The sequence below is a fragment of the Microchirus variegatus genome, assembly GCF_963457635.1.
Source record: "Microchirus variegatus genome assembly, chromosome: 4".
Lineage (NCBI taxonomy): Eukaryota > Metazoa > Chordata > Actinopteri > Pleuronectiformes > Soleidae > Microchirus > Microchirus variegatus.
The window spans coordinates 16,313,230-16,328,862 of record NC_139805.1 but is presented as its reverse complement, the minus strand read 5'-3'; the positions used below and the strand labels follow the sequence as shown (position 1 = coordinate 16,328,862).

Below are 15,633 nucleotides of genomic sequence, written 5' to 3'. Positions count from 1 at the left end.
ACATTTTTAAGGTTGCACCAGAAAATTGAAATACATTACTCTTATAAGTTTTTTTTGTATGGTTTGGACAATAAGATTAAATATCATGGACCCACCTTCTCTCTTCATGCCCATGGCCAGGCACTTCTGGTAGCGGCAGTACTGACAACGATTTCGCTGGCGTTTGTCGATGAGGCATTCCTTGCTGTCTCGACACGTGTAAGTGAGATCTTTACGCACAGTCCTTTTGAAAAAGCCCTTGCATCCCTCACAGCTGTACACACCGTAGTGCTTTCCTGTGGAAAACAAAGACCACCATATCAGTTCTGCCACGAGCCAACACTCGTACAACCTCACTGCACGTGTAGTCTCTGACCCTCTTCTGGACACAGGTTGGAATCAGAATAAAGTCCATTCATAACTCAGTAACAGCACTATAATTTAAAATAATAAAAAAACATATGCAGATAATCCTGACAAACAGTCTGACTAATCACCTTGAAATCAACTTGTTATCTTTCCTCCAATCAAGCAATGTTTGCGGGGAGTGGGAGTGCAAATTCCTCTCCTCCATCCTCACCCTCTAACATTACCTGAGGAGCGGTCCCCACAAATGGCGCAGATGTGTTTTGACATTCCCCCTGGGCTTGTACTCTGGTAGTTGATGTTCCCCATGTTCTGTAGCCCTGGTGGAGGCTTGATGTCCTCCGAGCTGCTAACACTGTTCATAGAGTTCATCTGAGGATGACAGGAAGACACAAACGGAGACAGAGACACAGAGAGTTGAAGCTTCCACAGTGGAAGGGGAAGCAGAAGGGAAACAAGAGTGAGCAGACTGAGGCAGGTCTTATGATACTCTCGCTCTCTCTCTTCCTCTATATTCTCAGTTTGTCTTCCGCTCACCCATATTATTATTTTCTCCCCACCCACACACTTTATTGAGAATATGTCGCAGGGTGTGATCACATGCTCACATTGTGGGAGGAGCAGAGGCTTCAGTCTGAGGCTTGTCATACTGGTTTTTTAATGTTTGTTGTCAAGGAAAAGGTTGAAGTCACGTGTGCAGAAGATGCATTTCTCAGACACGGCAGCCAGAGGGCGCCCCTGTGTAAGTTCTCTAAATTGGAGAGTGAAGGACATTTGAAAATGAAGTGAGAAGATGAAGATTTTGAAACGTCTGATCGAATCGAGAATTAATTTTTACGAGATAAAGGCTTCTTATAATTACATGCAGGTTCAAAGAGACAGTATTTGATCTCATGTGATCTCAAGAGACAACACCGTGTGCGCAACCTACTGAAGATAACCGTGAAGCTACATTCATACAACTATGTTTATCATTTAAAAGGTTTTCGGATAAAATCTACAGAACTGTACAAAAGTCTATGTCAGATTCTGTGATAATTGACATTTGAATTGTAACTGAAAGTTGGTCTTCTATATTAGTAAGCTGTTAACCTGTTTAACTCATACAACATGTGTATGTCTTGAATAAACCTGGCTTAATGTTGACATGAGACATGAGTAGGACCATGTTTTACCAATAACATTAGGGTTCCACTCCAGGTTTAAGTTTTTTTTTTTTGTTTAGTTTATTAAGGATTGGAAGATAAATATGGATTGTAGCATTGCGCCAGAAGTTGTTCATCTCTGAAAAAACAGAAATAGAGCAAACGAGGAAGAAATTAGCACATTCACCCAGTTCTTAAGTTCCTGTTATGCTCCTTTTCAGCGACAAAGCCGATAAAAAAAGCTGCATGCATTGCAGAGTCATTTCACCCAGGAGTGAACGCTTCTTAAAAACACATCCAATGGCCCCCCAAAAAACACATTCAAACCTGAGATTTATCTTTATTTTTTACTGTACTGATAATGAGAAACAACAATGGTGAAAATTCAGAGCAATTATTTCTGCTCTGATACAGATGACCATGATGAAAGTGAAAGTGTTGACTGAGCCTGATGATATCCAACCAGGGAGTGCATTATTTCCAAAAATCTCAATTTCTGCCAATGTAAACTAAATTTTAAATTGTAAATTGTTTTAAAACCAACAATCAAATGCTGTTTTGGAGGCTCTACAGCTCTGAGATGTTGTCTGACTTGAACACATCTCTCTTTTTCCCTCTTGCCTTCTTAAAGCCCATTGACCCTCTGCTGCTGGTGACAGCCAGCGGAGGATGCATGCACATGCTGCACACTCATGTTTGTTTATTTGTACATGTGCAGACACCTGCACTCCAGCTGCAAACAACAACACTGACCTACATACTGTAAGGCCCCCCCTGTCTTGACAAACGTAAAGGACAGTTGCATCAGGCTGTCCTTATCACTTATTTACCAAGTGCACTTTCTTACGACTATCCTCTGATGACACACTCTACGTATGTGACCTTACAGCAGAGGAGAGTGTGCCAAGATTTTATATTTCTTTCTCTTTCTTTCAGTTTTTCCAGAACACTATTTTCTCTCCACTGCCACTGGCCTCTTTCAGCTGTATTTGCCCCAAAGACAGATGGTCACACTTAAATGAGCATTCAGCCCCCCGTGCATTCACTCATCAGTGAGTCAATAGCTCACAGTTATTCCTCCTCAGCGCACTCTTCCACACTTTTCACAAATAATTAATTTTACCCATTTATGACTTGGAAAACAAAAAAAATACACCTTTTTTGGGTGCATTCAGACGACAGATGACACATTGGTGCCAAAATGGCTACAAGCGCTGTATATAGATTATTGATGTTTCATACATTCTTTATACAACACATGGTATGAAGACCATACTGCATCACACATGTAAGGTTTAATGGGCCAGACGTGTACATTATCTACTTCTCTGTAAGCTTGTGTTTCTCAAAGCTACGGACCATAATTGCAATTAAGAAAAACAACACATTTTTGTTGTGTATGTCAGTACGAGTCTGGAGTCTCTCCACTGCAATCCAGTCTCGAAATACTCAAACACAGACAGAAGCTGAGTGAGGTCAGCTTTGTTGACACTGACCACATCATGGCTGAATCACATGCAGAAAAAAACACCTCATGTTGATGAGGTGAGGGATGACAGTGAATCAATGCGTTTGGTTTAAATACAATTGTTGGTGGTATTTTACGAGTTCTACACACACCAGATTTTTTTCTTTTTCTTTTTTCCCCAGAAGACTTTATTTATTGATGTCTCTCAGGACATGAAGGGGATTTCAAGAATTAAGACAGTGCTACAGATTATAGCTTTGACTGTTATCATGTAGTTTTGAAATAAAAATCGTAGTATTTAAATATATAATATATTGGAATAGAATCACATTATATAATAAGAGTTGTGAAATCCTATTAAATGCAGCTGTAAAATAGTCATATTTTATTACTCCTTATTCTGCACAACTAGTTAAAGTTTGATATTAAATGTAAGTTTAACTTCAATTTCCATAATTGCAAAAGTCTTAGGTCACCATTATATTTATTGTTTTAGCAAAGCTAAAATGACCATACAGTGTATGACTCTGGCTCTCTTAAAACTGGAGTGGAAACCCTAATTAATGTTATTTAATAATAATAAAAAAAAAAAAACTGTTTATCCTACTCCTCCTAAAAAGTTAACAAATGATCAGCTATGAAAAAAGCTCTCTTACACCAGGTTTATTCAAGACATGCTTGAGCATTACATACACATGTTGTATGAGTTATACTCATTGACAGCTTGTTAATATACAAGATCAGCTTTCAGTCATATACTGATACCAATTATCATAGACTTTGACAGACATAAAACAAAACGTGGTGACTGACACACAGCACTGTACAAGCCTAATCGTGAATCTGCTTGCATCCCATGACTCCATATGAACTCCAGTTCACCCATAAAAACAGTATGAGATGGTACATGACGGCAGTTTGATCAGTTGCTGCTGGTAAGCTGTGAAAAGATGGTCACACCACACAATTGAATTAACCCTGACTGTCCCTAAAGGCACAGATCCATATTGTAAGTGAAGCAATGCACTGTATATTACTATCCTGCAGCAGTGGCCTCAGTATGTGTGTGTGTGTGCGTGCGTGCGTGCATGCATGCATTTCTGTAGTTGATTCAAAAAATACAACTTAAAGGGGACATTATACCATATTCCTCCAAGTTAACCTAGTTCCCTGGTGTCCTAATGAACATGTCTGTGACATGCTTTGGTCAAAATATCATAAGGATAAAGAATGACAGCTGTTCAATCACCCTGGCAAAACAGCCCTGTTCAGAACGCTTTGTTTAGTAGTATCTCTTTAGGTCCACCTTAAAAAAAAGTAAAACGAAACTTAAGGGACAGGAAATGACATCAGCCACAGAGGCTACTGGGAGCTAACAGTCAGCATTTGGAAAAGTGATCATTTGCAGGCTGTAGCAGGCACATTGCCGTCATATATAACATGTATCCACTGGACAGATAAATCTTCTGAGGCTGGAAGTTTGTGTGGAACTCTGTGCTGCACTGTGGGGCCAAGAATAGAACTTTTCGCAGACTTTTCGGATACTGTGGCCCTCGCCAGAACTCTTGCGTGTTTTACGGACAAAGTGGAGCTCCGCGAGACAACAATTCCAGGAATTTAGCACATTGTGACGTCCCAATGACATTGCGTGTTTTATCTCCTGTACTTAGACTGAGGAGGACCACAAAAACAGGAGTGAGTCATCTTTTTTCACACTTTGCCGACTCATAGGGCCTCCACATTTAAGGATTTAAATGATTACAAAGTTGATTTTGCATAATATGTCCCCTTTAAAGAAAGTATTTCCATTAGGTCTTTGTGTGCCAGAGATAAAAAAGAACAGGCAGAGGGTGTTGCTGTTTATTATTGATGCAATCTGAAAAATGCACCCCCACACATGAAGGAACTGAGTAATAATCAACAGAGACTAATCACCGACTTGGCACGATGGATGAAACTAAGGCAAATGGAGGCAAGGAAAATAAATGAAAAAAGTCTTGAAAGTAGAAGAAGACAAGAAAAATGGAGGCTTCTTTCTTTTTCTGTTTTTTCTCAGTGTCTATATATACATTAAAGGGCTAAATATTTGGATTTTGTCAGCAGCATGGAACTCAAGCAATGACCTTTTGGGAGAGAAGTGTAAAGGTCAGTAAAAGGAGAGAAGATAGTGAGAAACACCACTGTATGCCAGCTAAACACATTGGATAGGGTTAACCTTCAACAACATATCCACTGCCAGGGACTTCAAGAACGACAGGCACACAATCAATCACAGAACATGATAGTTTCGTGAAGATCACTTTGCCAAAACTATGATAAACAACTGCTGCTGAGAGTGCAGCGATAGATGAAAGGCCCTGTGTGTTTTTTAAAAAGATCAACCATATTACACTGAGTAGGCAGCCAAATATCATACACTGATCACAAACTGAAAAACTTTCTTGTTTTTAAGTAGAAATATCCTTAACATGTGGGGCCAATGTCCATTGCTGTCTCACTATCATCGAAACACAGACACCTTTTCTCACCTGTGGACTGCTGAGAGGTCCAAAGTTCATGTTGGGCGTGGACGGCAGCGATACAGACGGTGAACCCAAAGATGATGTAATGACAGGGTAAGGTGAGGCCAGGCCGTTCATCTGTGAGCCCATGGTGGACATGGGCGACGGCAGGTGCCTGGAAGTGCTGATGACCGACGGGTGTCCCACCATGCCGCCCATGGGAGGCGGGTGGGCGTGGGCCGCGCTCATTGGCCCTGTTGAGTCTGGAAGAAAAACAAAAAGGCGTGTTAGTTAGAGAACAAAGCCGAGTGATATGGACGTGTCATTTGTTGTTTGTCTACAACAAATCCTGTGGCTGTACAGGTTATACTGACTCTCACACAAGTCGTCAGGCTGCGTTGTACTGGTTTATATGTACTTATTAGAGCTACAACTAACAATTGTTTTTATAATCGATTACTCTTTTATTGTCTCGATTAATCGTTTGGTCTATATAAAGTGTCAGAAAATGTTGAAAAACGCTGATCAGTGTTTGTCAAACCTGGAAATGACGATGTTCTCGAATGTCTTGTGTTGTCTACAAACCAAAATGATTCAGTTTCAATTATTTATTTGTTATGTGGAGCCAAGAATCAAATAAAATATTCACATTTAAGAAGCTAAAACAATCAGGAATCTTGTTTCTCGTACTTATAACTTCATTTATAGACACATATGGGAGACAACATATAATTACAGTCCTCTATTGCGATACCATTGTACATAGTTTATCACCCAAAATATGAGCTGGTGAGTGTGTTCATTTTCAGGGTACACTTTGGTCTTAAGACATTCGGAAACAAAGACACACAGACTAAACCCAAAGACCAAAATAGATCCTGTTATGGTCCGACCAGTCACAACATATCCTTTCTCTGATTCGCCACACTCACGACCGTGTGACACTTTTGTTGAAAAAAAATAAGACGAAATCCGCCTCAATTACCAGTAGTAAATGCAATATGAATGAACGCCGCCTTTACGTTCCACCTCATCATCATCATCTATGCAACCGACTCAACAACAAGCTGCAGGGAGGACAATCTGCTTCCTGTTTACACTGTCATGTGATGTGTGTTCTCAGGCGTGTTGGTATGGACAGAGATTACTTTGGATTTGAAAACCACTTTTAAAGGTTTCACTTTATTATAATAATAAAAACAAACGTTTGTAGCAATGAAACGAGTCCTTCTTGTGCGCTCGACTGCAGCAGCTTTTACGTGGTGACAGTTTAAAGTGAGTGTAGCAGAGACAAATTACAAGCATGAAACACGTTTGTAATTACAAGCAAAAAAATGACAAATAGATGTCTATATAAAATGTAATTTCACAAGATGGAGTTTTAATTACTGCTGACCGACGGCGCAATATGCATAAATGAAACCAACCAACGTGGCGTGAATATGGCTCTACAGAGTAGTGCCCACCTGATTTTGCCGCAGAGTGCCACTGCTGACTTTGCTTTGCATCCACTGATGCAAACTGACAGGCTGGCATTTACGGAGATGACCTACTTTGAAAAGCTGTCAGTCAACTAACGGGATGCAGAGTGTCATTTCATGCATGTGCTGAAGCTGTGAGGACGTTCATTCAGTCATAATCAACAAATATCAACAAATACTGACATATGCTACATGTGAGGAGCAACATGTGAAAGTGCACACAGAACTCCTGTGTAAAAACACCAGAGGCCAGGTTTGTCACATGTTGTCACATGCACTGGTGGAGACAAACGCAATACACACAACTTGTTTAGAAGATGTGCTCAGATTATTTTTGAATTATCAATTTTCACAATTGATTAATCTGTCAATTATTTTCATGATTAATCGAACACTTGTCTGGACCATACAATTTCAGAAAGTGCCGAAAAATGTTCATCGTTGACCTGCAAAAGACTGGATGTTCTGAAATGTCCAAAATTATTAATTTTTCATAATTTCTTTGTTTCATGGGGCAAAGAAACTAGAAAATAGTCAAATTTAAGAAGCTTTGAGGACTTTTCAGGGCCAATTCCCTCAAATTTAAGGACTTAATGCCCATGCTGTCCACTTTTATTGATTTGCAGCACACTCATTTGCATCATCTGGTGATTGTCCTTGGGATCTTTGTCAAGCCAGTCTTTGTAATTTCCTTTGGTGAGTAAGAGATCTTGAAATTTGCATTTCCCAGACATCGCGTCATTTGTTCCCTGCTTAATGTTACTTGATCATTGTACTGCATGGAATCTCACGTACAGTCCCCACAACACCATCGCTATTAATTATGACTCCATGTTTGTTCTGCGTAGGCTGAGTCTACGTACATCAAGCAATGCAGGGCGCCTGAAACAGTAGGTGGTGTCGCAGGGGAAACATTTACCTTGATAACAACTTAATCCAGCTCCGTTTCAGGTGATTTTCAAAGACTTTTGACCCATCTACACACTACACTTTGTGATACTAGGCCCATTGCCATGCTGTTCTAAATTAAATGTCACATTCCACAGTTTTGTTCATGTTGGTGTTTTAAGACGGCTTGTGGCATGATACCCTGACACACAAAGAACAGCAGAACCTGTGTATGTGTGCAGAATAAAAACACTTTGTGTTCTCCAGCAAATAGGCTACACTTCAGCATGGGATTAACGACTAACAATACAGAGTAATGCATTTAGGGATGGCCTGCTATCACTTCTGTGATACAGATATTACAACCCGTCAATACCGATATCAGTCCAATACATTTCTTATATTTTTTAACTACTTTACTTTAAACAGCCACATTATGACCCAATTAAAATGCTGCCACTGCTTTTTAGAGTCTAAATGAAGCATGGTGATTTTTATGGGTTCTGGTTTGTCATTTTCTGATATCTGATTCCGTGATTTTGATCAGTATCAGACCTTAACTGAGTATCATACTGACTTGTCCCCACAAATGTACCTTTATGGCAATATTTGTAACTTTAACAACATTGCAAGCGTCTGTGAGAGTGATAAACTCAACCAGCCAAGACAAAACAAGACGATCACAGAGGGAGGCGACTCCTGTCTCATAGAGGAAAAGTCTGACCATACAAGTACAACAGAACTTTCTCCACAACCAAACGTCTACCAGCAACTCATAAGAGCCACACATGGCACAAGCACAACATATGGCAAACTAGCACAAAGATGGAGGGCGTTAACATTTTTTACATCTGTAAAGACATACACCCACATCCACATGGATGACGACAGGTAAACTAGTAACAATAAAATAATCTGGATATCAATGACATCTGGGATATGAGCAATCTCACAGTTCTGGTCTCATTTTATTTGGAAAATTAGAAATGAATGCCTCCTAAGATCATTTTGTTTGACAATTGAATTTGTGAGGCAATCAAATCCCCTGAACACTATTATTTCATATTATATTTGCAATGACTGTGAAAAATGTCAGAGAAAAAACCCAAAACATTTTTCTTGCTCCTTGGGAGTATCTGTAATCTCAAGTGTACACACACACACTGTGTTTATTTTCAGCTGTAAATAATTGCCTGTGTTCACCGACAGTGTTTCTGCCAGTCAACTTGCTAAATTCTTTGGAAGACTTTTGAAAGTATTGCTCTGACACTTAACCTCTGGCAGTGATTAAGCACACAACAGTTTCTTCCCCAGTGGATATGAGAAGTATGAATGCTATTTAAAGCAAAAGGAAAGTATGAGTAATGCATGAAAGTTGCTTTAAGATGTCAAGCGCTTGTAAAACAGAGAAGAACGTCACATTGTCCGCCTGGATGTGGCACTTTTCTGCATGAAGACGCTCTCTCTCAAGCACACAGCTGGCCATTCAGTCTCTCTCTCTCTCTTTCTGTATGCCAAGGAGCAGATGTTGTGCAACTTCCTGTTTAGCAGCGAGACTATAGCCTCCACCCCCTTTCTCATTCGCCCACTCTCTCCAGCCCTCCCTGAGTGATCCCGGGCAGGCAAATATGTATCGGGGGGCCTCCCTCTCACTCTCTCCCACAAAGCTGGCTTGATACAAGAGATACATTGCAAAACCAAACACTTTCAAAACAGTCTCAGTTGTGTTCTATGGCCTGCAATGCAATGAAACTTAAGATTTGAATTGGCTCTATGCACAACATGTAACTGTCTCGGTTTGTGCACTGACTGTGCCTTTGTGGCTCATAAGATCTGTGTTTTAGAGTAGGAGATCAGAACTCCAGCTAACATGCTCTCACAATCAATCTGATGAAACAAGTATCCAGACATTAAAGGTCCCATATTATTATTATTTTTTCAAGTTAACCTAGTTCCCTGGTGTCTAATGAACATGGCTGTGACATGCTTTGGTCAAAATACCATAAGGATGAAGCACCACAGCAGTTCAATCACCCTGCCAAAACAGCCCTGTTCATAACGCTCTGTTAAGTAATATCTCTTTAGGTCCACCTTAAAAAAAAAAAAGAATTAAAACGCTGCCATCGGCAGCTCTCTCGCGTGTTTTACGGACAAAGCGGAGCTCCGCGCGACCACAATTCCAGGAATTTAGCGCATTGTGACGTCCCAGTGAGCGCGGGAATCAACATTACGTGTTTCATCACCTGTACTTAGACTGAGTACAAAAACGTCATCTTTTTTTCACACTTTGCCAACTGATAGGACCTCCAGAGTCCCAAATATAAGGATTTAAATGATTAAATGTTGATTTTGCATAATATGGGGCCTTTAATTCGTTTTTTGAGGGGTTTTTTAATATTAAAAAACTCATAGTGTATCTACTAACTGTCAGAAACTCAGAGTCAAACTACAATTAAACCTGAACTCAAATCGGAACTTGTTTCCCTAACTGTGAGCACCAGTAACATCATGTTCTCAAACTGTGTGTGTTTAAGGAGGCAAACATGTTCAGCAGATGAAGCATACTGTACATTGGCCCAAAGCAACTCAAAGAAACCTGTCCTTAAATGACCCAATGGAGAATTCCATCTCCATTCTATGTAAATAACCTCTACACAGAGGCTTCTGGAATGTACAGCCCTATATCACATGTTACACGGCAGAGAGAAAAGTTCATTACTGAAGGGGTGGGGTTCGTTCTGTAGACAGCCTAAAATCACTCATCATAGCAAATCTCTCTGAATTCACACCGGCTTAGCTGTGCGGCGTCCCGTCAGTCTCTGTCGAAGAGCATCTGTTTGAGAGCAAACAAACAGACAGAACAGCGAAGGACACCTTTGACCGCTGGCGTCACAAATCAAAGGTTGCCTATTGCCAAACATCTGAACCAAGTTTAAAAGGTCCTTTCAGCAGCAGCCGCCGACAGTTACAGTGATCAGAAATGACACGTAAGTGTAAGTAATGTAAGTGCCACAGTGTCTTTGTAACATAACAGTTTGGAATGAATATAATATATAAATATAAATATTTCTTATTTCATGACAATAAATGTAATAATTATGCAATATTTCACTGTAAATCAAACATTTTGGAGTTAGTGGTTCAACAAAACTTGGAAATTAAAATCAGATTAATCGATCGTGTAAAAATGCTCCATGCTTCCGAATGAAAGCTTGACACTGCAATCAGACGTAGTAGGGCTGTAACTCACTATTATTATAACTTTTATAACTAATTATTTTCACAATCGATTCATTTGTCGATTACTTTCTGAATTAATCAAGTACTTCAATCCATAAAATGTCACAATTGTCAGTGTTTCTAAAACATCGAAATTATTCAGTTTTAAAGATTTTCTTTGTTATATGAAGCAAATAAATAAACCAGAACATATTGACATTTAAGAAGCTCAAAACTCAGAGAACTTGTTTTAATTATAAAAAATCAATCGATAAATCGTTGCATTTATATCAGTGGGCAAATCTGAGGCCTGGTGCTGGAGGTACAGTAGCTTTCAGAGGTATGACAAAGCAGTGTCTGCCATAGCTAGCCCCATAGCAAGGGTTGCTAACACTGCTGAGGTGATGGTGATGTAATCTCCACCATTGTTGGGTGCACTTTGCCCATGAAAAAACATCTGCAACAGGGACAACTTTGTCCGAGAGCTCCATTTGAGCCATGTAGTGTGTGATTGGCTGGCACAGTGGCGTCTGAGTTAGTGTATTTGCATAACGTGTTTTGATTGGCCAACGCTCAGGCTGCTGCTTGGAAAGTTTGACTTTTTTTTTTTTTACAACTTCTGCCATGTGCAACACTGGTAAAGTGAAGCAATGGACCCACAATGCAGTTCCAACTACAGTACTCTGAAACAGAGCAGTTTGACACTGCTCTGTTTCAGAAGACTCCTTCACCAAGGTCACAACATCTCATCAATCAGCTGCTAACCACAAAGCCACTCATGTATCACACTCGTCGAGTGATTAACAGGTCCAAATATACACCACAGACCAAAAAAAAAAAAAAACCCTCACTGTTAATTACTGGACTAATGACTGGGTTGGACTGTGTGGTAATTCAATAAGTCAACAAATAATATGTGTGTCTAAAGAGCAGAGCATCAGTGGGAGTGTGTAGTGGTGTCGTTGGGAGGAGGCAGTCATGGTTAAGTGACCAAAACAAGCCTCAGCACCAATAAGATTAGCAGCCGTTAAGAAGGATCCTCCATGTGTATAGTGATGTCTGATACCCTTTTTGTATTTATTTATATATGAGTATAACTGTTACCTGACCCTGTCAGGACCAGAAGTCCTCATGGAGACCAAAAATCTGGTCCGAATTAGGCAGAGCCTCATTTCTGAGGACTGGTTAAGTTTAGGGCAAAGCTTTAAATTGTGGTCAGGTTAGGGTAAGTTTAGAGATACCTCTTTGTTGACGTCACAATGCGCTAAATTCCTGGAATTGTTGTCTCACGGAGCTCCACTTTGTCCGTAAAACTGCTGGCAAGGGCAACGGCATCTGAAAACCGGAAGTCCGCGAAAAGTTCACAGTGTCCTACACAAACTTTCAGCCTCAGAGGATTTATCTGTCCAATGGACGTTATATATGACGGCAATGTGCCTGCTAGAGCCTGCAAATGATCACTTTTCCAAATGCTAACTGCTGTTAGCTCCCAGTAGCCTCTGTGGCTGATGTAATTTCCTGTCCCTTAAATGTTGTCTTACTTTTTTTTTTTAAGAGATACTACCAAACAGAACGTTCTGAACAGGGCTGTTTTGGCAGGGTGATTGAACTGCTGTGGTGCTTCATCCTTATGATATTTTGACCAAAGCATGTTCATTAGGACACCAGGGAACTAGGTTAACTTGGAGAAATAGGTTATAATATGACTCCTTTAATACCTGAAAAACTAAGACTAAAACTAAATAAATACTAAAATGAAACTACTAAATCATTTGTTGAATTCACTAAAACTAAACTGAAATAAAAAAGCAAACTGAAGAACTGAATAAAAATAAAAAAAACTGGTGAAAATTTCAAAACTATAATAACCTTGGTTTGTGTGTGTGTGTCACAGCTGTATGTTTGTATACGTGCTATAACCAAATGACAGAGAGCAGAACGCATCCTAAAGTAATCAGCCGGACAGCCTGTGGAGCTCATTAGATACAACACACATGTCATTAAGAAATCTCTTCACTCAAATCCAGCTCACTAGTGCTGGCTGCAAACTCTGTCACACACACACACACATTCACCGAAACACGCACACAAAGTCCTCGTGTTTCACATTAGAAAGAACAACATACATTTTCCACGCACGCAGGCACAAAATCGCAGCCCTTTAAACATTCATTTCATTGCTAAATGAGGTTGATGTCTGATCAGTTGTGTCAGTAAATCCTCTTATCCCTGGGTAAGTATCTGCAGCTCAGCAGGCCAGCTGTCAAGAAGGCGGGAGGCCGAGGGGGGTGGGGGGGGTAACGGCAGAGCCAGATTGGAAAGAAGGGAGCAAAGGACGGGTGGATGGGGGGATGGGGGGAGGGCAGTGTGGTGCTGGCAGGATGCCACTTCCCTCTCCAAACGCTCACATGATCTGAACACCACACACACCTAATCTCTCCACCTGGCTGAGGACATTATCTCATCAATTGATATATTTTCTGCACGGCTTCAATTCAGAGATAAAAGGAGTAACAATTCTCCATTTGGCTCTCTATACTAACATGTGTGGTGTTCATACAAAATTTGTATGACAAATGTGCAAACCTTGTCATTCAAACCTGATGGACTAGTACATCTGTATAATTTCTTGCTAGATAAAAAATGGGAAGGTTTTTTTTTCCATGAATTCATACGGCTGTGACAACACAAGCACGTCAGCCAGTGAAGTTCTCTGACCCTAAATGCTGCCCTGTAGTGAATCCAGCAGTGGTCTCCCACATACTGGCCCTGAAAAGAGACATTAGCCCTGCTTCCTTTCTATCTATCCCTGTTTTCGAGCTGTTGCTTGGAGACTAAAAGGAAATACCATTTAAACCCATCAACATACAGTACATAACATATTATATGTCTTATGTTGCAGGCTGTTGCTGTAATGTCACGGCACAGAACATTGCCACTGAGACAGTTTTAATAAAGATGCAGCGGAGGGATCAATAAAGATGTTCGCTGATTGAAATAAAAGCCTGGAATGAGAAGAGCGAACACGGACAGAACAGGCTGACCGTGCAGTACTGGTAAACAAACAACAGAAGTGAAGCAATTTTGTTCCTGGAAATAGTCTATCTCTTTCACACAAACATCACATACTGTAAATATGCACACACACACACACACGTACGGTAAACCATTCATCTTTTGCTGCTGGGGAGTGTGACCAGGATGACCCGACCTCTGGACCTGAGACAAAATCCTAGAAAGACGGAGACTACCTTCAGAGCAACTAACTACAGCTACAGTCACGTGGCACATGAATACAAAAAAAAAAAAAATATGCTCAATATAGTCAAAGATAAGTGACTTTCAGTGTCTGAACCAGGGTTATTATAGTTAACGAAAACTAAGTGTAAAACTAAAAAAATATATAAATAATTTAGTTAAAATGACAATTAAAAAAAAAAAATGCGAGTCACACATTCTTTCACCTTTTTCAGATTCGAGGCTTTCTCTTAATACCTGAAAAACTAAGAGTAAGACTAAAACTAAATAAAGACTAAACTGAAACTAGTCAATTCCTCTAAATAAAAACTAAACTAAAACTACTAAATCATTTGTTGAATCAACTACAACTAAACTGAAATGAAAAACGCAAACTGAAAAACTCAATAAAAAAATAAAATAAAATAACCTTGGCTGAACCCGTGCAACTGGTCCTGGACAAGCAAAAATTACAGTCATGTTTTCTGTGTTGGTGTCATCTGTTAATTAGCACAAAATATTAAATGCATCTCAGGCTGATGGGAATTTGTTAGAAACAATGCTAAAAACGGTAAATTGAGTTAATTGTTCTACAGAGAACAAGCACACATTTCATTAAAATCCCTCCAACAGCTAAGAATAGATCATATGATCCACTACAACATAGATATTTAGCTATACATTTTACGTGTACAAATGAGATCACAATTGCAATACAATGATCAGGCTTAGTGCTTGTTTGTGTGTGCTCACATCAACACCCTCCGCTCACACCTCTTTTAACAGAGGAGGGAGGAAAAGAAAAATAAGTCATCAGAGCGAGTGTCGATGGAGAGATGCAGGGTGACAGACAGCAGAGAGAGAGAGAGAGGGGAATGGAGCGGGCTAATAGGAAGTGACACGTGTTGAGAGATAAACAGATAGTGAAGGACAAGGCGACTGGAAGCTGGAAGCATTGATGGATATGAACACTGAGCACATCTGAAGCCTAAAGTGAGTCGCCAGCACTCGATCGTAACATCAGCAAAGACTTCGACCTGATACGATCGATTTACTTTTATTGAGTACAAGTACGATTACTTAAATTTGAGCACTTGAGCCGATACTGAAGTACTGAATAATATAATTACAGCACAAAAGAAATTCTATTTGCCGCACTGTGATAAAAAAAAAAAAAGCGAGATGAGATACTATCGCTGTTGTTTTCTGTTCACGTAAAACATTTTTGACATAGAGCTGAAACAATGAATCGATTAAATTAATCGTCAACTATTTTGATTATCGATTCATCCGTTTGAAGCTTTTTTCTTTATGAAAACAAGATTTCTGATTGTTTTAGCTTTCTAGTT

At 39.8% G+C, this 15,633-nt stretch overlaps 1 protein-coding gene across 2 annotated transcripts in view; it reads right to left on the bottom strand.

Annotated features, from left to right (window-relative positions):
* rxrgb (retinoid X receptor, gamma b) overlaps positions 1 to 15,633 on the bottom strand; it is a 34,413-nt gene that overhangs the window by 5,626 nt on the left and 13,154 nt on the right. For both annotated transcript variants that reach the window (XM_083887593.1, XM_083887594.1), the window contains 3 exons: positions 5,487 to 5,722; positions 573 to 717; positions 96 to 275 (listed from right to left, as the gene is read on the bottom strand). In XM_083887593.1, coding sequence (XP_083743719.1) covers positions 96 to 275; positions 573 to 717; positions 5,487 to 5,722 — 561 coding nt within the window. The remainder of the gene's footprint in view (positions 1 to 95; positions 276 to 572; positions 718 to 5,486; positions 5,723 to 15,633) is intronic.